The sequence below is a fragment of the Buteo buteo genome, chromosome 6 (assembly GCF_964188355.1).
Source record: "Buteo buteo chromosome 6, bButBut1.hap1.1, whole genome shotgun sequence".
Lineage (NCBI taxonomy): Eukaryota > Metazoa > Chordata > Aves > Accipitriformes > Accipitridae > Buteo > Buteo buteo.
In genome coordinates, this window is record NC_134176.1 from 41,515,407 (window position 1) to 41,542,698 (window position 27,292).

The 27,292-nt window shown below is 39.9% G+C and overlaps 1 protein-coding gene across 2 annotated transcripts; it reads left to right on the forward strand.

The window, feature by feature from the left end:
* Nucleotides 1-63: 63 nt before the first annotated feature.
* TMEM87A (transmembrane protein 87A) lies at nucleotides 64-25,979 on the forward strand. Of its 2 annotated transcripts, none has more exons than XM_075030648.1 (20): nucleotides 64-246; nucleotides 1,327-1,384; nucleotides 5,434-5,531; nucleotides 6,424-6,540; nucleotides 8,038-8,091; nucleotides 8,181-8,237; nucleotides 9,855-10,002; nucleotides 10,743-10,804; nucleotides 12,690-12,873; nucleotides 13,722-13,821; nucleotides 14,575-14,668; nucleotides 15,826-15,897; nucleotides 17,530-17,638; nucleotides 18,811-18,869; nucleotides 19,129-19,232; nucleotides 19,592-19,665; nucleotides 20,998-21,059; nucleotides 22,280-22,335; nucleotides 23,564-23,594; nucleotides 23,953-25,979. In XM_075030648.1, the coding sequence occupies exons 1-20, from the start codon at nucleotides 112-114 to the stop codon at nucleotides 23,992-23,994; spliced, it is 1,716 nt and encodes a 571-aa protein (XP_074886749.1). In that variant the 5' UTR covers nucleotides 64-111; the 3' UTR covers nucleotides 23,995-25,979. The 2 variants fall into 2 exon arrangements, with proteins under 2 accessions (XP_074886749.1, XP_074886750.1); XM_075030649.1 differs by lacking the exon at nucleotides 15,826-15,897 and adding an exon at nucleotides 16,467-16,535 and having other exon boundaries at nucleotides 66-246.
* Nucleotides 25,980-27,292: the final 1,313 nt, after the last annotated feature.

Genomic DNA, 27,292 nt, shown 5'->3' on the forward strand with positions numbered 1-27,292 from the left:
TGACAGCCCGGGCCCAGCCGGGGAAACGGCTCCGCCTCACGACGGCCGCGTTCCTCCCCGCGGGGAGCGGAAGAGGCGCGGCCAAGACGGTGGCGGCCTCCGTGCGGCGGGATGGCGGCGGCGGTGCCGCGTTCCGGGGGGTGGCGGCGGCCCGAGGCCGTCCTGCTGCGGCTGCTGGCGGTGCTGCTGCTGGCGGGGGCGGCGGGCGCCGGGCAGCGGTCCAAATGGCGGCTCCCAGTGCTCATGGTGAGTGCGGGGAGGCCGGCCGGGGCTGCGGCGGCGGTGTGGAGCGTACGTGTGCGTGGCGGGGGTGGGAGGCCGCTGCCGCTCTGCTCGTCCTCCGTGCTGACGGAGGGAGAGGGGAGAGGACGCCGCGGGAGGGCTGCGGCCCGGCCCGTCGGCCGTTCTGCCGCCCGGCCGGGGCCGTCCCTGCTCGGGGCCGCGCCTGTGTGGAGCCTGACCGCACCCGGCGCTGGTAGGAGGGCGCGGGGCCGCGGCCCGCCTCCCGCCCCGCTGCCGGGGCCCTCTGCCAGGCTTGAGCCCCTTTCGGCAGGTCGGCGGTGGCGACAGAGGAGAGGAGGCTGTTGCGGGAAACGGTCTGGATGGGCGGCGGGGGGAGCGTGGCCCCCGTGAGGTCCGTGGGGAGGGAGGACGGCTTCCCCGGCTGGGGCCCGGCCTCGGTGGGGCCTGTGCGGGGAGAGGGCGCCCCGCGGGGCCCCTCACCCGCTTGCGGCTGGGCTGGCGGCCCCCCACCGTCGGGCTGCCCTGCGGCCCGGCGTCGGGAAAGCTGGGCCCCTGAAATAGCGAACCGAGAGAGACGCGAGGCCCTGGGAAGGTGAGGGGATTCCCCGCGCTTCTGTTATACCGCGCGTGTTTGAAGTTGCGTGGAGGAAAGCTGTTTTGCCTGGCGTTAAGCCTGCCTTTGCCAGGCTGTGGAAGGGGGTAATGCACACTTCCTCTTGAGCTGCAGGAACGAAATTAAAGGATCACAGTGAACACTCGTGTGGATTCTTAGAACAAATTTTTTTGTTGTTGTTGGATAGTTCAGACCTTCTCATCAGCAAGAAAATGCCAATCATTTCAACAAATGTCGATGAAGTTGATTCAGTTTTGCAGAACAAAAAGCCCCAAGCGTCTCAAGTCATCTTTAAGAGTAGGTTGAAGGGGTGGTGAAGCATGACTGGAAAATCCAGTAAGGCTGGCTTCTGATTTGGCATTCACTTTCATTGCTGCGTAGACTTAAAACTCAGAGAGGAAGATGGCGTTTACTTAAGCTTGGTGACCTTAAGCCCACTAATATCTTTTCCTTTTTTTGTGCCTTTGCAGGGGAAGAAGTTTAACTTTGGGAAGATTCTCTTCAGCAACACCACCATTTTCCTGAGATGTAAGTGGTTACGAGAGAGTAATCTGTTCTCTCTGCTGTTTGACATCCCCCCTACTTTAACATTTAGTACTCAAAACACCATCAAGTGTTTAACTTCACTGTTTGCAGTGACAGCTAATCTAGTACTGGATGAAAGCCATAGCTCTGATATTGTTGGGTGTGTTAACAGGCTTGCAGCTTCCCAATTGTGATCTGTTTAGGCGGTAGCAGAAATGAATTGTTCTGTTCAGGCCATCTGTGGAGAGGGCAAGATGGGCAATGTGAGCACCACGTCTTTTCAGATAGCAGGTAATCAAGTGTGGGATGTGCTGAGCCCTACTGTGAGGTGTGCTTTCCCTATTTAAGATATGCTAAATTCCTCCAGCTGGGAGATTTGGTGCTGAGTGGGACAGTGGCTATTTGTATTGCAGGGTGACTGATGCCAGTGTGCAAGCGGCAGTGCTTTTTGAGGCCCTGGTCCCGTTTAGCTGGGTGCTTCTGGGAGTGGTAAGGGGACGTCATTGCACACTGTGGCAGAGCTCTCCTGAGACCTGTTTTCTTCTCCTGATCACTATGTGACTGTGCTACAGAGCAAACATGTTTGCAGCCTTCCCGTTTGTTCTTTCTGTTTATTGCTCTTTGCTGATCTGGCCAGGGCTATGGGTTATGTAGGTTACTGCTCAAAGGAGAATTTCTGTAAAATGTCCTCTTATCTGTGAACATGAGGACAGCATTTAGATAGCAATGGGGTGACGTAGGTGACTTGTGGAAGTGACTAGTTGATTGAGAAAGGCTTGAAATCTTTTCCGTGCATTTTGAGCACTTCAAGGGGTTGTTTGCACCAGTTCTTATCCTCGAAGGGGGAAGCTGTTTGACCTCCAGCTGCTAATTGGGTGGTTATCCAGGTACAGTGCCTCTGAATGGCCTTGTGCACTTGTGTCAAATGAGGAAATAAAAGTCCCTTTAGAGACAATTAGTGGGATCTGTATCTTTGTCACATCAAGACTTACTTTCTGCAGTGATTGTGCTCTTTTTTTTTAACTGAGAAAATTAAGCTATCATGAGGATTGGCTGATGCTTCTTGATGAAATTGCAATATTGCTGTGCTCTTATTATGTTTAGTACTTACCTTATTGATTTACAGGTTTAATTTCAGGTACCTGCCCTTCTTGGGACAGTTTTTTGAAAGGGAGTTAGTTCAAGTGCCTCCATTAATTCCATATGAATCTGAAATAGGAGGCTAGTATTTGAGTGTTTATTAGTGAAAGTCCATCGTGTCAGGGTTAAGGTTTTTCCACTTGTCAAATGTAGCTCAAATGCTGAGTTTTGCGTCTTGCAGCAAGACAATTGCAAGTGTGCAGCTGCAGGATCAAAATGTAGAAATCTGATGCTTGGGGAAAAGGAGGAGGGGTCTGAAAGGGCATCTGGAGCTTTGGTAGGTGTTAGGCTTTCTTGTCTAAAGTTTAATAGAAATAGTGTGCTCGTACTAACATGGCATCCAAGATGTGGGTCCCTGCAGTGAAGTGTGTCGTAAGTCTAATCATGAGATATACAGCTGAAATAACCAAGAGAAGGAAGGAACTAAGGCATGGAGAAAATAAAGTATGTTTTTTACAAGACAGGTTTGTGGCAGATCTGGCAGTAAGAATTCAATTCCCTAGCTTGTGATGTGGACTTCAACTACACTGTGCTGTCAGCCTTAAAACAGGCATCAAGCCTTAAAAGTCTTTAGTGAAGACACCTGTTTTACATACCAGTGTGATTAAAAGATTTACATGAATTTAGATAACAAATCACTGAAAGAGGAAGGAGCAAAGGCTAGGAACTTAATTTCAGTTTCTCAGCCTAGGTGATACTTAAATTGCATCTGATACTGGGAAGCTTCAACTTTACATACTATTTCTTATCTGCCAGTGTCCATGTGGAAGCTGGCCTCTCTTTTGTTTGCTGTCTGTTGCCTCTTCCATCTGTTTTGTGATGTTTGTGTGGACAACGTGTCCCTTCTTGCCAAACATGATTGCTCGTGGGTTGTTCATGTTTTGGTGGGCACCTGCATCTCCTCCTCTACCTCCTCTTCCTTTTTCTTTCCCCTTCTTGGTTTTTGGGTTTTTTTTTGTGTGTGTGGTGTATTGGTGTCTGATGCTTTCTGCTTCTGACTGGGAAGACTGCCACTGGTGTTTACTATTGTCAATAATGAATTTATTTTTATCCATGACTTTTCTTAAGTGCTATTCTAGAAGGCATCTGGTTTCCTGTCTAGGATCATGCTAGAAAGCCTGCTCTTTTGTCCTGGTTTCAGCTGGGATAGAGTTAACTGTCATCCCAGTAGCTTGTGCAGTGCGAGTGAGTGAGCGGGCGTGGTGCTTAGTTGCTGGCTGGGGTTAAACCACGACATCTTTGTAAACAAGTACAAAGACTGCATTTGAGTTGAATGTTGCTGGTATTGTTTGAAGGCTAAGGAACTTAGATTTCCATGGTGCTGAATTCAATAAATGCCATGGGTGCCTTTTCTGTCTTTGAGTACTTCCTTTTCAAGGTTTCTGTAGCTCTGATGGTTGCAGATATTGGTGGATTGTTCTAGCGATGACATGTTTTACCTTTAGTTGGTGTTACTGCTGAACATAGCATTTCAATAATTTTAGTTATTTTTAATAGGTAAAAAGGTATTTAAAAGGTTTTTTTGAATTCCTCCTATTTTTTGGTAGCACTCCTTTGAGATGTTCCTCATTTGATCAATTTTATCAGAAGACTCTTTGTCTTCTAAGAATTTGCCATCTACCCATGTCACTGCAGAGCTTCTTTTGCATCTTAATTTCTTTGTTGTGCCCTCTGTAACATCTAGGGCTACGTGGAGACCGTATGCTTTGTTTTCATGCTTACTGGAAGGTGTCATAAGGAAACTTTTATTTTTCAGTGACTGCATTCCAATCTTTTGTGTTTTTTTTAAATCTTTGGTATTAGAGACTCAGTTGTTGAGTTTTTAGCTCTACGTGTACTTGCTTTAGTAGTCACGTGGTTTAAACTGGGATTAGTCAGTTAAGACTCCATGGCAGGGTCTTTTTTTCTAATTGCATTTTTTACCTGCAGTGGTCAATACAGAAACATTCATTAAAAGCTTTGTACATGTAACTAATTTGTGGGTGTCTAGTCTGAGATGAATGTCACTTGTAAAGGTGTGGGGACTTCTTAGCCACTAGAAACATGCTGTCAACTCGAAAGAGTTTTGCTGTCTGTTGACTGGCAAAACCCAAACATAATCTTGTTTATATAACCTAAAGAGCCATAAATGGCTCTTCCAAGACTCTGAATAATTACTGCTCATTTTGTTTATCGGTGAAGCTTACCTTCTTAATGTCAAATTCTCTTCATCAGGCTTTAGTTTCAGAATGAGATTTGAAACACAAAAATCACACAGTCTTTCCTGAGTTGGGAGGAAGGGGAAGTCTTGTGTTTCATTTTTCGTGCATGTTGTTCTCTAATAAATCAAAGTGGAAAGTTGTCTTACTGCTGTTTTAGGTAGCATTACAGCTTTGACAGTGAGCCAATGCGTAGATGGCTTGTTTGTCTTTTGGGAGTGGAGCGGTAGATGTTGACTTGCAAAAATCTTACCTTTTTATTTATTTTCTTGGTGATGGTATTGGTATATTTAAATTATCTGTGCAAATTGCCCTTAGTATTAACCTGTTCCTAGTGCTCTCTACCGGCTATGTCCCCCATGTATCTTGGAAAGGGAACTCCTTTTGTGTATTGTAATCACTGGGAGTCACTGCTGTACTCTTGTTTGGTATTTGCAGTTGCTGAAACGTCTCTGATTGTCTTGAGAACAAGAAGTTTCCAAATGATCTTCATCTCTTTAATAGAATTGTGTAATGTTATAGTGGAATTCTGTTTTCCACATGCTTCTTTCTTTCACTGAACAGTAATGGATTACTTGAGGAAAATGTTTTTCTATTGCTTTGCTTTCAGCTTCATGTTTGAAATAAATTTAATTATGATAGTTTGGCACAGAATGGGAGGAAAAGCGTGTCAGGTAGAAGGTGTCTTATATGCTCTTATCTGGTTTTTTTTAGTTGAAGGGGATGAAAAAGCTTGTGAGCCCTCCCAGAGTTACAATGTTACTTGGTACTTAAGATATTCTGACTGCTACAATGAAGTCTTCAACTTTGGGGTAAGAACTGTGTGGAAAAGTGGGTTGTGATTTTTAGGGATAAGCAGATATGTGGGTGAGGGCATTGGAGATGTCTCGCATGCACCCTTCTTGCTCTTTGGGCCTAAAAGACGCATTCCTCCATTGGAAGATAACAAATTTCTGGATCATTGGGAATGGAATGGAAAGGAGTTGATCCACAGCTTGCTGAAATTACTGGCTTTTCTGGGTTTTGGGTAAGGTGGAAGTGTTTGTCAGAATTCTTCTAAACCCAAAAGCTTAAATAAGTGCGTTGAATCTAAACTGAAGTGTGTGAGTTTATGGTAGATGAAAATATTATTTACAACAACGCTTAATGACAGGAAATAGAAAAAAATTAATATTTTCAAGTTTAGTCTAAATTGTTTTCTTTATGGATGCACATTGCAGGTATTAGCAATTTATACAAAATATATAGTGTTTCTATCAAATGTGATAGAACACAACTGTGGTTTATACTGTAACACCTTTTCCATGTTTACTTAAAATATGAGTTATGACAGTTGTAACTACTAACCTAACACAGTACTGAGGTCTTTAATTTTTCATATAATGATGTAGAGTTCGTCTGTGTAGACTAAAGTTTATGCTGGCTGCTGCACCTCCACTTCTGGAATACTAGGATTTATTTATTAGGTATTGATTCTTACCCAAAGTCTGTATGGATGGTTTTTTGTTTTTTTTTTTTGGCCCACATTTTTTGGCCCTCATTTTTATAGTCTTTTGTGGTCTTGATGGCCTTTATCCTATTAAATTCTGTTCAAGAGTGTGTGCAGGGGGAAGCTATGGTGCTCTCCAGGTCTTGCAGCTGCCTACTGAGATAAACCATTTGATATATTGGATGCTAACTGAAGTTCTCTTCTGTGTTTGGCAGGATGAACAGGCAGAGTACTATTTTGGGGCTACGTCTGAAGAGCATCCGGGTTGGTCAGGATACTATGCCACGGCTTCTCTCCTCTTTCCAAATTGCTCTGAGCTCTTCAGGCCTCAGGTATGGGTAGAAACTTCACAGTTTGCTCTGTTCTCTCATACAATATACAGAGAAGGTGGTAGTTCCTGTTAGATGTGCTAGCATCCTATGTCAGTATCGCTGTACGTTGGAAGGTACTTGTTTTTATCTGTTTATGACAAACCAACTGCAATTGTGATTTCTTGACTTAGCTTGCTATTCAACATCTGGCCCAGCATGGGGGAAAAAACCCCAGACCACTGTAAAATGCAGTGCTTCTTTTTGTTTGTGGTTCTGTAGTCTGAATTTGTTTCACTTACAGAAGGCTACTGCTAGTTGACTGTTGAGTAGAAGTGTGAATCTCTGTCAGCAGAGTGAAGCTCCCACTAAATTTGGGTCAATAAAGGACCAGCACTTTCTGCTCAGATAATGTTCATTTATAATAATGGAAATGAAAGAGTGTTGAGAAGTGGGTTACTTAAGCACTGATAGCAGGTTAAAGATGAAAAATAAGTAGTGCTAAAATGTGTTTGAAGCAAATTAAATTAGGAAGAGAGAAGACAATGCAAAACTGCATATGGAAGTAAAGTGCGAACATAGGCTCTATAGTAGCTGTATATCACCAGGTGAAGCTGTGCAATCATACTAATGACAATATTAATATAACATGCTGTCTTTCTTTAATGGTATACTTACGTAACAAGTCAAGACAAATTGTGCAGTGTTGCATCCATATGCAGCTATTCCTGATTTAGACAAAGGGTTGTGGATAGAGAAATGTCTCGTAACTATCAAACCTAGTGTTGGCAGGGGGGGAGTGGGGAGTGTTGTTTTGTGTTTTTTGTTTGTTTGTTTGGGTTTTTTTTAAGAAAAAAGGCATGCCTAAAGGTGACTTGAAAAAGGTTTTTAATAATCTGTTTGCACGCCTCTAATTCCTTTGATATGCAAAGATGGCTTGAAAGGTTTTTTAAAAAAATAATCTGTATGCTGCCTGATTTTCATGTTTAATAATATGACAAGTGTCAGTTCTACTTTTACTTGGTTTTATAGAAGAGATCTTATGGGTTTAGCTGTGTAATGTGAACTTGGGCATCTTAACTGAATGTTCAGGTTGGTAAAACTGGAGTTTTAAAAGACTTTAAGTGACTTTTCCTACAATTCCTTTGAAAAGTCTGCTGAAATTTTAACAAAAGATATTCCTTTCCGATACTGATTTCTGAAGTTTAACCAAAATTTCTCCTTTTGATTGTTCAGCTTTTTTTTTTTTCTTGTGGTGTGGCAGTTTCAGTAGACTTCAAGTCACCATAGTTTGGGACAGTTGGCAAAATCTGGATCTCTAATATGTACCCACTTGTATTAATCTAAGTATTCAAGACTCCCTCTACAAATGGACAGTTGTTTGATTTAGAAAAATGAAAGCTCTTTAGTACAGCTGTTCAGAGAATCCTTACTTATAATCAAGTTTACTGGAAGCTGTTCTGCTAATGTTATGTTAATAAAAAGTGCCTATAAATGCTGTACCTTCCTTATATCTTGCAGATTTTCTATAAAGAATTTGTTCATCCTGAGCCTCTGTCACCTGAGAAACAAGAGGTAATTTTTTTCCTTCTAATGAGTGAGTGTAGGCATGGGAGAGGTAGTTATGGCATATTGATTTATCCATTTTTCTGTTTTTCTTTAAGGGCTTAAAAGATAAGAAGGAGAGTGGAGGAAATCATACAATGGTGGCGGATAAAACTGTATGTATATTGAATTTAAGCATGGCTTGGAATTCAGCAGTCTTAATTTGTTTTTTTTTAATTTATGTTTCTTTGTATAAGAAATTACTGGTAGCATTTACAGGAATGATGCAATTTTCTGTTTTTATGACACCTGGATTTTTTTTTTTTTTTTAGCTTGAAACTAGGTAGCACTGTGTGGAAAACCAGAAAGCACAGTAACAGAAACAGAGTAACCACTGCTTCTGTATGTGAAATACAGAACTCATACCATTCAAACTGATGGTATAAATTAAAAAATAAATTTATTTTTTCATAGTACTTAAAACAGATCATATCAATGATTACTTTAAAGCGGTGGCTAATACTTAGAGATTACATTTGGTTTCATCTTTAACTAGTCAGTCTTTTAAAAAGTTGTACCTAACAAGTTGAGTGATTACTTCTTGATTTTCAAATCTGTTATATATTAAGTTCAAGCCCTAACCAGGAACGATTGTCAAAATAACTTCAGATTGAATGTCCTGGATGCCAACAAAGAAAATACATTTAACTGCCTGTGTACTTAAGGGCCATCTACCTTAAAGCTAAAGCTGTGTGTGCAATTGTGAAATAAGGAATCAATGCAGCAAGAGATGGAGATATTTTAAAGGCAAAATTGATGTATAAAAATATATATCCATTTTCTTTTAAGTTTACTATGTTTTTAACTAAGTCTTTTAATTTCAGTCAATTTGTAATTTTTTTTGATATGTAAAATTCTATTGGCTTTAGATCTTGTAGTCAGAAGGTTTCTTAAAAGAAATGCATGTTCTTAATACTGAAATTCTCTTGGAGAGATAGTTATAAAAAAAGTCTTTGTGGTAGTTCTGCAGTGGTCATGTGAGTGGCATACGTGTAGATAGTCTTAGTTTTAACCTTAAAACTCTTGCTAAATATTGCAGTTTCTGAGATGGCTAGAACTTCTTCAGTCGTGGAATTAACAGTTTTGTATGCTGGAACTCAAAAGAAATCTCTGATTTGTTTTATGGTGCAAATATTTATCTGGGCAAGCTTCCTCTGTTAGTTCATTGGCAGGATTTGAGTCTTATAGGTATGAGAGCTGTTCCAGGGGCAGTAGTAGTTTCCACAGGAAATGACTACTATGGAAATTTTTTACTTCTCAGCTACCTTTTCTGCCTTGCACTATAAAATTCAGCTTTCACCAGGGAGCTGAGTTATATGTAGCTGTGCTGTTGCCAAACAATTGATTTCAGGAGGAAAGAAGTATCTCAGTGATGGTCCTAACTTTTCTAGACTGAAAACAAGGAATATGAGGCTTTGCTGAATTGTTTGTAGTTTTTGCTGTACCTTTGAGATGGCTCTTGCAGTAAGCCAGTATTAAATTTGCAAATAAGCCCTGATCACCTCCCAGGTCTTTGAGGATTCTTCTGGATTCAGACAGCTAAATTTTAAGTATTATGTCTAATAAATAGCATTCAACTTTACATATCAAATATTTATTAACAAGTTTAGGCCTGGGAAGAGAGAAACTTTGCTTTCATATGGAAGATACTACCCATGCATGGTGAGTCTACTTCTGTCTTTTTCGTGTCTTCTTGACTATGCACTGTCTACATGTAGGCATTTTATTTTCAGGCAATGAATGCTGTTATCAAAACTTGGCGAGATGGACCATATATATTTATTCTGCAAATTGGAATTACAACTGGAAAGGATTCTACTACCAAAGTTAAAAGAACGGAGAAAACACCACCTTCCCCTGATCAAAACAAGCCCTTTACAAGTAAGATAGCTGTTTATACAGTAAGCTAAAAATACAGTGCCATTTTTTTATGTATACCACTCTCGAGTATATCCTGAGGTACTTTTAATATATACTGTATGGTTCAATTTCATAAGACCCTATCTTTCACTTCACATAGATGTAAATATTACCTACTACAGCTCTTTCTTATCATAAGAAAATAGGTGGTTGTTAATGTCTTGAAGATCCTAAGGCTGTTGGTCTGTCAGTTTAATGATGGAAGTGAAGAATCCCAAGCAGTTCAATTTTGAGGCTTGGTGCTGTGTTTCAAAAATGTCCAGACTGATGCAGTAATTTATTTATATTAATAAACTCAAGTCATATAAAATACAAAGATCATAATTGTCACCTTGAAGTGATATATAGTATATCTAACAGTGCATTGATAACCTATACAAACCTCAGAGAAGTTTGAAAATCCCCTTAAAAAGTTAACTTCTGTGTGTTTCTGAACTTTCCTGTTACACATGAATCCCCAGCACAAATTACTTTAAGTACTGCCATGAGTTACTTGGTAATGGAGCATGTAATTTTAATTGCATGCTTTTAGCTGACTGTGTTATGAGTCTTAACTTTCTTTGATTAAAGTGCAAGTTAGATTTAAAAGCTATGTGAAGATTTAGAATTCCTTTACGCTTGAGTAAAAATCAGTTAAGTTTTATCCTGGCTTCCTCCTTTTGGTTCTTGTTCAATTTGGTTATTGGATTGTCTTTTGACAGTGACAGTAGAACTGAAGGGGCCATATGAGTATCTCTCACTTGCAGACTATCCTCTGATGATTGTAAGTAAAATAGCTTTTCTTTGATGTATAAAGTAGTCAGTTGACTTGAATCTCAAATATTCTCCTTCCATACTTTAGGAAACACAGAGGCAGTGTCTCAGAAAAAATAATTTAGCAGAGGATGTTTTTTAGTTTGGGGTTTTTTTTTTGGTACTAAATACAGGGTAAAGAAAACAGACACAGAGTTCAGGTGTTTGCATATGCTGCTAATGTTGTCCGTCTCTGCATTGTTTGACTTGATGCCTGTCAATTTGTAGTTCGGGAAGTTATCAGTATCGTTAGCTCTAAACTGAGCAGTTCTGCTGACACTGTTTTTCTCCTTAGCTCATGTCTTAGAAAATTTGCTATTCTATGCTTTTGTTTTCATCTACCCTTTCATTTGTCACTGCTTGCTTTGTTCTTTTACAGCTTAATCTTCCTTCCTCCACCAGCTGTCTTCTACCCCATGAGGAGGTCTTTAATACTGCCTAACAGTGAAAGCATAATTGAACTACAAAGAGCTAATCCCCTTTTTATTCAAAGGAATTGTTGACTTGGTTGCTAGTTGCCTCTGTGGAGGAGGCTAAGAAAATAAAAGAACTTAAATATTTATGTAGTATAGACTGACTTTAGCTGGGGATCAATAACAAGTAAGGTCTCTAGCCTGACTGTATTGGCAAGAGTAGCCTGTAAATAAGCAAGTCTCATGGCGTTTCTGAAACATATGTTTCTACTTCCTGCAGAAGTAAAAAGGCTCCAGCAGCTCTATTGACATGTAATTCACTAGTGTTAATGTCCTCATGTGGCAGGTCCAGAAAAAGGTCTCTGTCTAAATGTTTCTGTAATGGAGCATCTGAATGTGAGCTAGCGTGCCTAGGTCCTTACCATTTGAACTGCATGGATTAGTCAGATGTGAAAATCTGTAAGGATCAGTAGGCTGTTCTACTGAGCAAGCTATTTTCAGTTTGTGAAGGCTTCAATGGATTGTGCAGCTAACTTCAGTGCGTGCTTGGTTTAAAAAAATCTGCCTTCTGTAAGAGGAGACTGCTTGATTATTACTGTCCTATACTTTGGCTAAGTACTTCCTGCTATTCATTTAATATCTTACTCTCTCCTTCTTATGCCTCTTAATCTCAGTGTCCTTTTTGAAAACTTAAAGTGCTCTGGTATGGTGCTGTCATTTAGAAAATTCAGCACTGAGTAGCACTGTCAAGCTTATTGTTTACTGTAGGAGACATGTACCCTGAAAGTTCTGAAGCAAGTAACACTGGACTGGGTGGAGGGGGGAGAAATATCGCAGAATGATAATGTTTAAATGAGAATCTGGGTTTCTTTCTCAATTCCAGATTTTTGGCTGACCTAAAGCTTGGTCAAAACCTGAGGTTTCTGGAAATTAACTTTTGAGAGAAGTTGTCAAATTATTTGAACAGAGGGATTACAACCATTAGTTGCTTACCTCTGTTCTGTGGAATGGTGTGTAAAGGTGACTTGTAAGTTTATTTGCAGACTACTGTAAATATATGATGAAGTTAGTAATAGAAGAATATGTGAGAAGGGGCAGGGTTTCTAGTACTTGATGATTTGCCTGAGCTCTTGAGTTTCTGAAAGCTAGTAGCATTTGGTATCTTCGTTAAAAAAGTTGCCTGTGAATAAATTGGCAGATTGCTCTTCAAGAGAGTAATTGCTCAGAAATTCAATTACTCTGATTCCCTTTATTGGCAGTGAGAAATTAGACTGTTCCTGTAAAAGAATCCAGAGAAGGCAAATGAAGAAATGCTTGATTCTAGTCAGTTTTGTGTATAAAAACTTCAAAAGTTGCTATATGCAGGGAGAAGATAGAATGGAATGGAACAAATTATTTTTCTGGGTCTAAGGTTCCTATTTCTTGCTTCTTTTTGTGTAATAGTTTTTCATGGTGATGTGTATTGTGTACGTATTCTTCGGGGTTCTATGGCTTGCGTGGTCAGCCTGTTACTGGCGGGATCTCCTGAGGATCCAGTTCTGGATTGGTGCTGTTATCTTCCTGGGAATGCTTGAGAAAGCAGTTTTCTATGCAGAGTTCCAGAATATCCGCTACACAGGGGAATCTGGTAGGTAGCAATTGCGGCTTGCAGTTTAATTGATGGGGCATAGCACTGATGGCTTATGCTAAATTGGGGTGACAGATGCACATTAAGTATATGATTACTTGAGGATTGTTTTAAAACAAAGAACAGGGAACCAGAGTTTCTGCATTTTTTCAATATATTGTAAATATGATCCGTGTTCTTCTAAAGTTAAAATGCTGTTGCTTTCTCTGACTCCACAGTGTAGTGTCTTAGAGATGTAAAATGGTAGATTCTGGAGAGTATTTAGTGTAGTGCTGCCTTGAAGTTTAAAATAGGACTTCTAAGTGTATCTTGTAATTTCTGACAATTGGTATTGGCCTTGGAAAGAGACTTTGAAACTTCTTGTTTAACATGGCAGCATTGCAGATGACTTTTGGTATTCAGCCCATAGCCTGATAATCCAACTTAGGGGATTCTCTCCACATAAAACTTTGGGAGACTGTTTTTGAGTTTTTAGGTTGGATGCACACAAATAAAACTGCAAGTAAAACCTCATTATGACTCTGTTAATTGGCCACATCCATTGTACAGAAGGTTTTATTGGTTGACTTGTTTGGAAGATCATCCAGGCTGATCTTATAGATAAACATTTTATGGATCATTTACTCTCCACTTCCTAGGAATGCAAAATTTTTCAGTAGCTTTTTTTATGCTAAGTGACCTATAATTTTGAAAGCTTACTCCAGATGTAGGTAATAAAAAGATGATACACTTTAATAGCCTACTTTCTGAAAATAATTGTGTCTGCTCTCATACTACAATTGCATGCAGTAGTTAATAAAACAAATTTTATTTTAATAACCCAGCTTCCTCCTCTTTGCTTTTGGTAGTTCAAGGAGCAGTAATACTGGCAGAACTGCTTTCTGCTGTGAAGCGCTCATTGGCTCGAACTCTGGTCATCATAGTCAGCCTGGGATATGGGATAGTCAAGTGAGTAATTCTGTTACAGGTTTGTGGTGTTCTATTAAAAGGCTTTTCAGTGTTGGTTTTTAATAACTTAGGGCAGTATTCATCTCCCTGTACTTCGCTACTTAAAAGGTAGGAGCTTTAGTTAAGTGCTGTAAAGGTCTAGACTTCAATAGTCAACAGAGACATACAGTTCCATATGGTGATTACTCTTCTCCCATCCCTTTCTGTGTACCACTGTTGGGTAAGTTTCTGAGTCATTGTCGAGATACTCCATGGACTGGAATGGGAGCTTTATATGCCTGCCTTCTGGGCAAGGAGGAGCTTCTAGAAATGGGGAAGGTCAAGAATCACTGACAGGAGAGGGAAGCTTTAGGAGGCTTTTGCTACCAAGATTGCTGCTCACCTATCTGTCCCCAACTGTATTCAGTGGTAAAACATGCTGTGTGGTAGTGGAAGCTTCTAGCAAGTATGGGTGTGCTGGGGGAACTAGTGAAGAAGAGGTGGACTGAAACTTGAAATGGTCATAAAAAGCTAAACAGATTAACTAGGAAACAGGACTGTTATCAATCTCTTCCTTAGTCATATCATACTGTAAGACCAAATGAATAGTAAGCTTCGAGCACCATAATAAAATTCTTTCTGGATCTAGAAGTGGCTTGTCACAAGGACCTTTTATTCACATGCTTCGTGCCTTACATTAGACTCAAGTTGACATGATTTCACTTTTTTTTTTTTTCCTCCCCCACTTAATCTAAATTTCACTTTTTCCTACAGGCCTCGCCTTGGAGTTACCCTTCACAAAGTAGTTATGGCTGGAGCCCTTTATCTATTATTTTCTGGCATGGAAGGTGTTCTTAGAGTCACAGGGGTCAGTAATAACTACTTGAATTTTCCCATATGCTACAGATGCTACTGGCTTTATTTACTTATATGCTAAGGGAGCATCCCAGGGCTATGTTGAAAGAAGGGAACAGACAATGGAGTGGTTAAACTCTAAGACTGGATATGTGTTATTGACAAGTATTTTAAGCTTGATGTCTTCTCTATCAGGATGTAATTCTGTGTATTTTGAAATAATTCTAGTAGTTTTCTGATTAGTCAGGTGTTGTGGTTTAACCCCAGCCAGCAACTAAGCACCACGCAGCTGGTCATTCACCTCCCTTACAGTGGGATGGGGGAGAGAATCAGAAGGGTAGAAGTGAGAAAACTCGTGGGCTGAGATAAAGACAGTTTAATAGGTAAACCAAAAGCTGTGCACGTGAGCAAAGCAAGACAAGGAATTAATTTACCACTTCCCATCAGTAGGCAGGTGTTCAGCCATCTCCAGGAAAGCAGGGCTCCATCACATGTTAACAGTTACTTGGGAAGACAAATGCCATCACTCTGAATGTCCCCCCTTCCTCCTTCTTCCCCCAGCTTTACATGCTGAGCATGACATCATATGGTCTGGAATATCCTTTTGGTCAGCTGGGGTCAGCTGTCCCACCTGTGTCCCCTCCCAGCTTCTTGTGCCTCCCCAGCCTACTCACTGGTGGAGTGGTGCGAGAAGCAGAAAAGACCTTGACTCTGTGTAAGCACTGCTCAGCAGTAGCAAAAACATCTTGGTATTATCAACACTGTTTTCAGAACAAATCCAAAACATAGCCCCATACTAGCTGCTATGAAGAAAATTGATTCTATCCCAGCCAAAACCAGCACATCAGGTTTCAGACACTATATTCTGCTTGGACCCTTTTGTCTAGTACTTCAGATTAGGCAGGGCTAGTTGCAGACAGAAATATACAGCTTGGGTCACCTGGCCATGAGTCAACCCACCCCCCCATTCTCCCCCCTGCCCCAGAAAACCTAACCAAAACAAAAAAAAACAAAACCCAATTTTGGAGGCTGTACCTGGGGAAGTGCACGTGAGTGGTGCTGCTACTTGCTTCATTAAGAAGTGCATCTTGGGATATAGATTTCTGTTGTTCTGTTTTTGGTATTTTGGGATAAGGTATTTAACATGACATATATTTGGTACTTTTTCAGTTTTTCTATGACACTGTGGCTCTGATAGCAAACTTGGCCCTGTCCATGATTGATGCCTGTATTATTTTGTGGATATCCTTTTATAAACTGCAGAATGTTATGAACTTATTCATAGCTTACTGTTTCTGACTTACACTTAAAAGGAGTAAAAGGTGATTTGCTGGTTTCAGTTGGGACTTTGATAGTTTTTGATGTACGCGCAAAGGCAATTTTTGCCACTTTCATTCAAACGCATGGTTGCCCATAGAGCATTCAGTTTGTCCATGGATAGTGCAAAAGATTTAATTACTACATCTCTAACAAGCTGATTGCTAGTTTTCTGTAATGGAGGTGGCCAGAGCACGTTGTTGCAGTAATTTCCTCAGGAGAGGCTCCTTTTAACAGTGTTAGATTGACTTAATTTGGAAAACTTATTTCTCACCTTGCTGGTGGAGAACTGAGAACTGACAATGTGGTATTGTCAGTTCCCCTCTGTGCATTGGGCTAAACTCTTGATTCAAACCCTCTGCTTCTATAGTAAAACTCAAAAGCATTGTGGTGGAGTATTTGTGGTTTTTCATAAAATAGCCTGACCCTCCTCACTTTTTCTGTACCTTGTTTCCTTTTCAGTTTGTTCTTACTGGCTCTCTCTTTGTCTCCAGGCCCAGAATGATCTTGCCTCCTTGGCTTTTATTCCCCTGGCTTTCCTAGATACTGCCCTGTGCTGGTGGATATCCTTCACTATTTTACTTGGTGGGGTGTGTTGTTCTTCAATTTTGTTTTTTTGGGGAGTCTTTTTGGCTGAACTGTGGTGGTTTTTTTGTTTTGTTTTGTTGTTTTTGTTTTTTTGGTTTTTTTTAATCAGCTTCAAGTATATGTTCTTTCTACTCCTGGTAGAGTTAAAAGAACCTCTGTAATTGAGTGTTCAGGTAAGCTTCTGCTACAGCCAATGCAAGGAAAACTAGGTAACCAGTAGATACCTGTGTTAGAGCAGCTCCTGAACATAGACTAGTTAAGTCTGTCTTACCAGTCTCTGAGTGTTGAAGAATGAAATTAACTTGTTCTAGTGTAGCACTTTAATGGTACTGTAGTAGTAGCCTTTGGAGAACAGACTTAGTTTATGTTTTGGGGAGAAGGTTACTTTGCAACATCAAACCTAGAATTCTTTCTGTAAAATTTGAACTCGTCTTGATGTAGGTGACAAAATGGGGCAGTGTTGACTTTTTGGTGTCTTGACATATTACATCCAAACAACCGTAATCTTGTGTGACTTCAGCAACTGCTGTCAAATGCTGAACTCAAAGCCATGTATAGCAAAATCCCTAAAAAGTGTTTTTAGTGAAAGTCAATCACAGAGCTCTATGTGAATACCTTGCTGCCCAGCCATGACAACCCCAGTTCTCTCCTACTGTGATGTCTCTCCTAAGCACTTGTTTTGTCACTATGGAAATAAAATTGCAGACAAAAGGGTGAAGATATTTGTATACCCTAATTGGTTTTTAACTCCCTTCTGGTTCAGGCTTGGTTTTCCATTTATCAGAAGTACATCTGCCACTTTTCTGGAGGAATGGGTCATAGTCCAAAACAGATGCTTGGATACCGTCTTTGTGTGACAAGAGTCCTGGTCTTACTTTTTGGAGGGCTAAGTGTGCGGGTGGGAGAGCTGTTGATCATAAGATCTGTGTCCAGCTTGTCCCTTCAGAGGCTTTCCTTGACTTGCCATACATATTCATCAGCTTAACTCAAACAATGAAACTGCTGAAACTTCGAAGGAATGTTGTGAAGCTCTCTTTGTATCGGCACTTCACCAACACACTCATCTTGGCAGTAGCAGGTAAGCAGAAAACCATGTTAATCAAATAAGAGCACTTGCCATTTCCATATATGGCTTGATTTGATCACTAAAGGAGATTTTTGAGTTTGGTGACCTTTCTGTAAATACAATCAAAGTAATTGGTATTTCTTACACTTGACCCATTTCTCATAGTGGGTCTATACCAAGTATTATGTTGATACTTCAGAGGTAGTGGATTATTAGTCCTGATGTTAATAAGATCAGTAGTTCTATGCAGCTCCTCTAACAGAGCACTTTCATCCCTCTTTAAGCTGCTGGGGCAAAAGATTGTTATTCTATGCTGTTAACTTCACAGAAATAGTTTTTGCCAAAATCACAGTATCACTGTGCACTAAGGGATTTTTAAAATGTCTGAAGACCTGATAGCTGAAGACCAGAGTGATTCTTGGAAAAACAGTATTCTTAGTATTGTGACATATTGCCCTGTGTATTCTGGAAGAATACAGATTCAGATTCTCTTCCCATTTGTAGTAGTGGTGAATGGAACTTCAAGAATAAATCTGTTGGTACTTCCAGGTGCTCAGCTCCTCATCTGTTTGGACATGTTATCCATACAATGAGCAGAAAACTTCTAAGGACTGTGCTTTTTTTATTTAAACAAAAAAACAAGTGTATTCCTTTTTAATCAACAGGTCTGATTAAATTCCTTTCAGCATCTGGTTCTTAGTCATCATAGAACACCTTAGTGGAGGGAAGTCTGATCTTGTAAAACTGTGGTGAGAGCATAGTTTGAGCATTGGAACTCTTGTGGGTCAAGATCTGAATACTTAGGCATTCAAGGAGATCAGATGGTTCATTTATTTCAAGGTAGGCTTTATTTGTCAACTGGTAATGAAACCATGGTTTGGAGACTAGATGAAAATAATATAAGAATAGTGAATAGAGATAAGGAGTTGGCTAAATACTTCATAATTGATTTATGCCTTGTGTCTCTGAAGAACCAAGAGCAAAAAATACTGGTCTGTGCCTAAATTACTGTATAAGGTCAGTGGAGTAAATAAATGTCTTGTTTTCCAAAACTAATAAATTGCATTCCAAAAATTCACTGTTTAGGTCTTTGCCCTTTGTTTAGGAAACACAGTCCTGTTAGTAATACATTTGGATTAGCATATTTTGTAGTAATAAGCAGCTTGTTTGTTTTAATATTGCAGCATCTATTGTATTTATCATCTGGACCACCATGAAGTTCAGGCTGGTGGATTGTCAGTCGGTAAGTTTGTATTGAATGCTTTCTGCAATTGCTGCCTCTTGATAAGTTTACATTTGGCAGTGTAAGAGGTGAGATTGGGCATTCTGAACAGATTTTTCTGTGGATTATGTCTAGAGTAATATACCACATGCTAAAATTCTCACTGTTGTGGGTAATGAGCCTTTGTCAGATACCTATAGTTCACCCTTGGAAAGAGCTGAGGATGTGGAGTCTCTTTCTTTGCAACTTTTTCTATTCGTGCTGCTGTTTTCCTTGACAGGACTGGCAGGAGCTATGGGTGGATGATGCCATCTGGCGTTTATTGTTTTCAATGATCCTTTTTGTCATCATGATTCTGTGGAGACCATCTGCTAACAACCAAAGGTTCAGCTTTTCTTACCACTTTCTAAAAATACTGCATTTTGGGAATGCTTGTTTATCCAAAGAAGTACTGGTGGGTGATTTTAGTTGCTGTATACTGATCCATAAGGATACTAAGTAATGTCTGTAGGGGCGTGAGGAAAAGTTAAGTGTAGAAAGTCACATAGATAAAATTCAGTCTGTTCCTGGTGATGAACTTATTTAAAAAAAGTGACTTAAACTTTTGATTAGGTAGTTTAGCATAGGTCTTAAAAGCAATGAACTACGCAGAATAATCAAGTCATGTGAATGTTGGGGTAATGAATCTGTTGGGTGGCAAGAGATAATAATCTAAGATAGCTTTCATTCATTCCCTCCTAAAGGTTTGCTTTCTCACCACTGTCTGAAGAGGAGGAGGATGATGAGCAGAAAGAGCCAATGTTAAAGGAAAGCTTTGGTAAGAGAAAAGTTTTTTTCCACCTAATTTCTGTGTTGAATAGGCACTTCTGTGGAGGGAGGTCTCTTGTTTTCTGGCAAAAAGTTCATTGCTGCTGTAAAAGCAGTCAGTGCCTCCCTGCTGCCATTGATTTATGCAGTTGTAGAGGAAACATTGGCTTTATGTTTAGTGTTTACATTGCCTGTTTAATTCTGGGGTTTTCAGATGGCACTGAACACTGCTACTGTTGTGGTTGCTTTACCATGTCCACTGGACTTCGTTTTAATAAATATGTCAAAGTGTTAGGTTTGGATCTAGTCATGATGACAAGGATCTCCTTGGATATTGTTGCTGGGCAGTGGTTTAGTTTGCAGTTCTCTTTTTTTAAAATCCAGTTTAAGGATTTTCATTTATTATCTGGTCTCTGAACTCTGCAGTCTTCTTCATTTTCCATATTAGGGCCTAGTACAGGAATGTCTGGTGTAAAGACATGGATGAATATGTTTACATATTCATGAAATTCCATATGCATGAAAGAGTCCTGCTCTATGACACTAGGGTGCATCTTTCTCTCCACTCACCCCCCTCTTACTATAAAACCCTCTCTTTTTATGCCTGCTATCTCCCTACTATGTCTATTGTAATATTACTGTTTGTAAATTGTGTAAAAGGTAGGGTGACATACCCACTGCTGCTGTCTGTCCACAAATCAGTTCTGCTGGGATATATCAGTGCTGTTTGACTTGTTCAGGAGCTGAGGAGTGTGTAATCCCCTAGGTGCATTTGCCAAATCAGCTATATCTGCCTGTCTTCCAGGCTAGGAGATGCATGTTGCCTCTCAGCTTTTAAGTCAATCAAGCAGCTTGTCAGCAGTCAGTAGGTAAAATAAATTTTGGGAGTTGCATATGTCTCAAAATGGTTGAAGTTGGAAGGGACCTCTGGAGGTCATCCTGTCCAAATCCCCTGCTCAAGCAGGGTCACTAGAACAGGTTGCCCATGACTGTGTCCAGATGGCTTTTGAGTTTCTCCAAGGATGAAGATTCCACCGTCTCCCTGGGCAACTATGTCTTTGAGTTCTATGCTGCTTATGTCTGGCTTAAATAAAAAGACGATAAATTGATATTTCCTAGGTAAAATTGCAAAACTGAAGAAAAACAAAGTATTCCACCTGTCAGGAAAAATACTACAAGCCTTTCAAAGGGAGAGCATTGTCTTAATGATTAACTTGTCTGTCTTGTTCTGTCTCTTTGGATTTGATGAAATATTCTGAATGAATAGCCAACATTTTCACTTACAGTCTATGAACAATTAGGGTTCTGCTATCCCAATCTTTTTTCCTTCTTTTGTTTTCAGAGGGAATGAAAATGAGAAGTACAAAGCAAGAACCAAATGGGAACGTGAAAGCAAACAAAGCTGTAAGTACGCCCTCCCTACTTTGAAGGATATAGATCCATCTACTCTTGTTTGATTGCCCCCTAGTAGTAGCTCACAAATAGGCAAAGTGTTCAGCCTATAAATGTGAGTTTCCTGCTTTGCTTCAGAGTGGGAGTGAGTCAAAGTATATGTTCACAGTACTTATGAAAAGAAGTAAATACAGTGTTTTCATCTAATTTCCTGTAAGTGCAATGGAAACTTTAGAATTCAGTCTGTTCTTCAGGAATGTCTGCACAATCCAGTATAGATAGAACTGTATAATACTGTATTCTGATAATGAGTAATACATTATTTTAACAAGTTTGTCAGGCTGAGAGGGAGGTTGAGCCATATTTTAAGTAAATTAATTGCCTTCTAATTTTGAGATTTGTGATTCATTATTCGAATGGGGTGCTGTGTATGTACCTACCTAAAATAAGTTGGGTGGAACATTTTTAACGTATCTGCGTTTTTTCCATGTGGCTTATAAGCAGAGGTAGTTTCACATTCAGCCAGGAGGTAGAAAATATGTCTCATAATCTTTTAATGGAATTAATGAATAAATTTAAAAGGAAAGAACCTGTAGGAATTAATTATAATAGCAGTAATATTTTTGTCGTTAACACTGTTTTTCTCAAAGGTTGCTTGCAACTGTATGCAACTTATCTGAGGATAATGTGAAACTCAAGCTTTTTTATTTTGGGGACGTGGGAGATCAGAAGGGGTCAGTTCTCCAACTTCAGAACAAGTGTTTGTGTGTTGTGAATTAGAGAGTGTTCATCAGATAGAAATGAGAAATCCTGACAATGAAGTTTAACTCACATTTGCAAAATCTAGCTTGTGCTTTTTGTAATAGTTTTTCATCTATAACATCTTCTAAAGATGATGTTCTTTTGTGGGAGACTAAACTAGATTGTGTAAATAACCAAAGTGTCCTGAGGGCCTGCTTTTCCTAGTCACCATTAGACTGTCACAGAGTTGACGGTAAGTTATAGGTAGGGTTTTTTCTTTTTTTTTCTTGGAATGTGTTTCCTGTAATCCAGGTATCAAGTTGAAGGTGGGTTTTTTGTTTGGGGGTTTTTGGTGGTTTTTTTGGTTTTTTTTCAACTGACATTATAAATACATTGTTTTTTGTCAAATAGGCTGAGAAGAAAAAGGCTTGCATGTGACAGCATTTTGGGAAAACTGACTTTTGTCTTCCATTTAATTTCTGTACTTGTAGCAGGAGGATGACCTGAAGTGGGTAGAGGAGAATGTTCCTTCATCGGTGACAGATGTGTGAGTATTTTTATAGACACAATAAAAGCAGGTTCCTTGGACACAGGAACACAAATACATTAGAATGCATTATAACTTGCATGCTGCGCTTACATGAGCAGATACTGAGTTCAGCCTGGAGTTGGCCTCCGACTTAGAATGCTTCCACTTGGCTTTATGCAGTCTGTCAGACTTACAGTTCAGGCCACTTGAACACACGCTGACTTAAGGAACACCGTCGGGAACTGTGAAAACACAGACTGATTTGTTTGCACTTCACGAAAGTTAAAGCTAACTAAATAAATCCAGAAAACAAAGAACAAACAAGTGCTCTCTTTCTGTTTAGTGCTCTGAAAAGTCCTTTGAGTATCTTGCTGAATGTAAACCACTGAATAATGTCATTTAGTTCTCAACTTATTTGGAATGTCTTCTGAGTCATTTTTATGCTTCTGGCAATATAGTCAGCTATGTAGGCAGTCCATATCTATTCTGCTTTTAATAACTGTTACATCCTAAAAATGTCAGTGCCTGTGTCTAAATTTTTCATAGCAAAACTGAAGTTCATAGATTAATTATGTTCACAAATCTGAACAGGTAATTTTGGCAGAGGCTCTGGATTTAAGTACAAAACTCTGCTTGAAGTTAATTAAAGACAAATCAAGTGAAGCTTCAAGGGGATGAAAAAGTGCATTTTCTCAATAGAATTTGTTTTTCCCAGTTCTACTACTTACTTTTTGAAGAATGGTAGAAATTCCTTAAGAAAACAAGGACTAGACTGGTGTAAGTTAGGAAGGGGCACTTTGAGGTAGTCTGCTGCAGGGTTTTCTGTTCTTGAAAGTATGATCGGTGAAAAGGTATGGTGTCAGTGTACTTGTTTGACTTCTGGGATGTGTTTTTACAACGTGGTCCCATATTGTAAATGTCTTCGGTGTAGTTCAGCAGCATTCCTGTACGAATGATGCGGCTTCTTTCCTGGCAACTTGGAAATTGTTCAGTTGGTAATGAGAAGCCTAGAAAAAAAAGAATTTTAAAACTGAAGGTCATTGAGGATACTCCTTGGGCTCTTCCTCTTTTGTATGTCTTTCTCTAATTTCTGTCTAATTGAAAGGTCTGTCTTCATTATTGCTCTCCTAAGCCCTAAAAAGCTTAAGGTGCAACATAAGGCTGAAAGTGGTTGTCAATAATATGCTGCTTTCAGTAGGTACTCTAATTCTCCTAACTATTTTTTTTTCTTTTTCCCCCACTGTAGTGCTCTTCCAGCTCTTCTGGACTCAGATGAGGTCAGTAAACAAATCTTCAGTTCAAATTAGTCTTCTGACATGCCAAAGGAGTCATGACTCAGCTGTTAAGGACTTGGCATATTAGAACTGGAATCTCTGATCTTGCCTGTGCAGCAGTAAAATAATACAAGGCAGGGAAGGATAGTGGGGACAACCATGGTACAACTTCTTAGAATACAAATGTGTATTCTAAATGTGTATTCTAAAAGAAGCAGTATATCTGCTGTGTAAGTTGGACTCCTGACTTAAAATGCATACGAGTGTGCATTTGTTGCGAATATGCAAAGCGTACCACCTTATTTCTGAATAATGTAAACCTATTAGGGGAAATGACAACACTGGGTATTTTATTTTGCAGGAAAGAATGATTACACACTTTGAAAGGTCCAAAATGGAATGAAGGAGTAGCTTTTTTGCTCTTGGAAGTGGAGACGCCTCTTAAAGTTGCTTGGTGGAGCAAGTGCATCCTGCTGATTTTTTTCTTGATCTCAGCCTTGGAAGTTTGATGCTTTATTGTCATGAGGGCGTCTTGCTGTGGAAGTTCACAAGGACATTATAAACCTTTTGGAAATTTGAATTTACAAAGTTGCTGCAAGTTTGGATTTTTAAGCAATTTAAATGTGTACTATTCCAGCACCTTCTGTAACTTTTCAAATATTTAATCTGTGAAACTAAAATTCCTAATGTCTGCTTGAGGAGTTTATATTTCAATGTTACAATTGACACTTAGAGGTGAACTGCCTGTACCTTTTTGGGGGGAGGGTGGGGACAGATAGAAATAAGCACTGAAGAAACAACAGACCCATTTTCTGGTAGATAATGGCTTGCTGCTGTTGTATGTCATGTGTCCAACATGAATGAAAGGTTTTTAGAGAGAAGCTCCTGTTAATGAAGAAAAAGATGCCAGAAAGGAAATATTTGGAAAAGTTACAGTGATATGAGTTTTTAACAAAATCAAGTGCAATTTTATTCATAACACTGTGTAAGAAAGATTTTCTATTTTAAATGCCATTGACCTATAGGTAACAGCTGCATAGAGCTAACACTTGCTGTTGTGGCACATCTCATTGCCGGCAATGTGGTGGATGCCTGGAAAAATGATTTGCCCCTACCTTCCATGTGTTGCATGATTTAATTTAAAAACAAAAACAAAAAACAAACCAAATGTCACCAAACCCACTTCTGCAGTGCTCCACAAGTGTTTGACTACTCATGTTAAGCAGATATTAACTAGACATTTCAGCAGAAGTTTTCTCCCTGCACATGTAACATCTCCCACCAAGAAGTCAGCACTCTTCTATGAGAAGATGGCATTGCTTTTCAGAGGGTGCAAGCACTGCTTACCTTACTTGAAAGAGGCTTTAATGGCAGTCCACAGTGCTGGGATAGTTCTGTTCCCAGTGTCTGTTTAGAACTGCCTCCTGTGCAAGTGATTTGATGATGGGCTTTCCTGTCCCAGTTGGTCCCTGTGGCCAAGAGGTGCTCTGTGTTTCACAGAGATCACTGTGTTTCAAAGTTGAAGATTTCTGTCTACATAATTGCTTTTTGTTTCTCCTTTTCAAATGAAGAAGAGCTTTTGGAACAGTGTTCTGTTTTTATTCTATGCTTGGCTGTAGAGGCTTCACTTGCAATAACTTACACATGGAAAACCATTGTGGACTGTATGACAAAAGCTCTAATTTGGGTTTATAACCTTTACAACTGATAATTACCAGGCAAGCAGCAGCACAGCTGGACTTCTAGGGAGCTGATGTGGTGGCTGCTGCTGGAAGGGTATAGGGAGTCAGCTTTTCTGGTTCTTCACTCATAGCTATGTCAGCAGAAGCGAACATGTGCCTGTACTTCATTCATTCCACCGTAAGGTCTGGTAGCTTAGCTCTAGTTCATCTGTATCAGCAATTTATGCTGAAACATGGCACTTTACAGTAGAGTAGCTGAGGCACAAGTGCATAGTATCTTCTGCTAGCTGTGCCGTGGGAGCAGCAAACCCTCAGTGGATGGGTAGAGAAAAAAGCTGTGGCTATGACATCTCAGTCTGCTTCTGCAAGAGTTGCTGGAGCTCTTCTGCCATCCCCTTTAGGCCACGCATAGAATCTTTAATTGGGAAACACTTCTAATTTGCTACGCTTAATTGATAGAGATGAAAAAAATGTTACCTCCATGTCCTTTTGGGGAGAGGAAATTTTGTGAAATAAAGCTACATAAAACTCGCTATTTAATGGGATTTTTGTTTTGTTTTGTTTGGGTTTTTTTTTTTTTAGGTCCTGTTGTTTTGGGTTGTCTGGCAATTTTTTTGAGACAAATAGGGTAAAATGTTCTCTACTGGAAGCACAAAAGAAGTTTGTATGTACTATTTAATAAAAGCTAGGCAAAGAGTAGAAAGGCTTCCATTGTGTCCTTCCACTTTCTTACTACCTATTCTCTCACATGAGAAAGTGTCAACATCTTCACAAAGCTCCCTCACTTTTCTTTAACTCTTTATTGCATAGTATTTATAATGCAGTTATTCCTAATAGCTATTTTTTTTCTTAAGCTTGACAATAGAGGGGAAGTCTGTCACTTGAAAAGCTAATATAGATAGGGCGAATCATAAATTTCTGAACAAGAGTGAAAGATCTAAACAGTTTCCTTAATTGCATTCATAGTTTAATACTTTAAAAACAAATACATGTAGTAGCAGTGTGGTGCTTTCAGCCTACAACTACAGTGGTGTTGGGCAGTCCTCTCTGCCTTCTACCCTTCCATCCCTTATTAACTTCCGTTAGTATTTGAAGTTGTCCGGAATGCCCCGGGGAGCTTGTTCCTCCCTTAGTTAGCGGTTCTTGTTTTTCCATTCGTTAGGCAGAGTTTCTGTACCCCTGGAAGGTCGTATCTGCTTCCTAGCATGCAGCAGGCGCGTGCTGTGACTTCCTTGTTTGCACGTAGGGAGAACTTGTATCAGAGCCCATTTCCCACAGTACCATGCAAGCTATGGCGCACACACACAGCTACTGCCGCAATTAGGATTGCGGAGGAGGTGACTAAAAGCAGTAGATGAGATGTAGGTGAGGAGTGAAGGGTATGTGTGCAAGGGAGTTGCAGCAACGTGGCTTCTCCCCTGACACCACGTTTGGTCAGATGTGTTTGTTCTGCTAAGGAGGTCTTTGCTTCTGATTCCTCGTTTTGTTCCTTAAGATATGTGGGCTCCACAACTTGTCAGGAAATTTGGCTGTTGACTTCAAATATCTTCAACAAGCTGTTTCGAATTGAGATAATGCTCTACTTGCAGAAAAAATTATGTCTGCCAGGAATTCAGAGGGAGGTTTTTTTAGAGTTCTTGTGCCTCATTAGTTCTGTGTGTGTGGATTTGTTTATTTGTGAGAGGTAGCTGTGATATTACCGATGGAATTGTTGTAGCATGTGCACGCCATGCAGAAAGCTGAAAACAAAGGAATAGTGAAGAAGATGATGTTGATCAGCTTTTCATTAGGGTGGCAAGATGTTCCTGCTAGGAACTCTGAAGGAGGGACTGAGTAAAGAGATCACATGGCATGGTAAAGAAATGCAACAGGCTTGATAGGCACTGAGTGAGTCAGGATCATAAGACCAGGGGTAGGGATGGGTATGTTTGTCTTATTCTGTAGATGTAGGGGTTTGTGGGCTTTTTTTTATCCTCCTGTTCACTTAATGTAGCATTTTATGTTGTATGCTAAAGGAAG

Bases quoted from the DNA above. Each gene is read 5' to 3' on its own strand.
- TMEM87A (XM_075030648.1), top strand. From the start codon at position 112: ATGGCGGCGGCGGTGCCGCGTTCCGGGGGGTGGCGGCGGCCCGAGGCC. The intron at 247-1,326 runs GTGAGTGCGGGG...GTGCCTTTGCAG, and splicing joins GGCGGCTCCCAGTGCTCATG to GGGAAGAAGTTTAACTTTGG. The intron at 5,532-6,423 runs GTAAGAACTGTG...TGTGTTTGGCAG, and splicing joins ATGAAGTCTTCAACTTTGGG to GATGAACAGGCAGAGTACTA.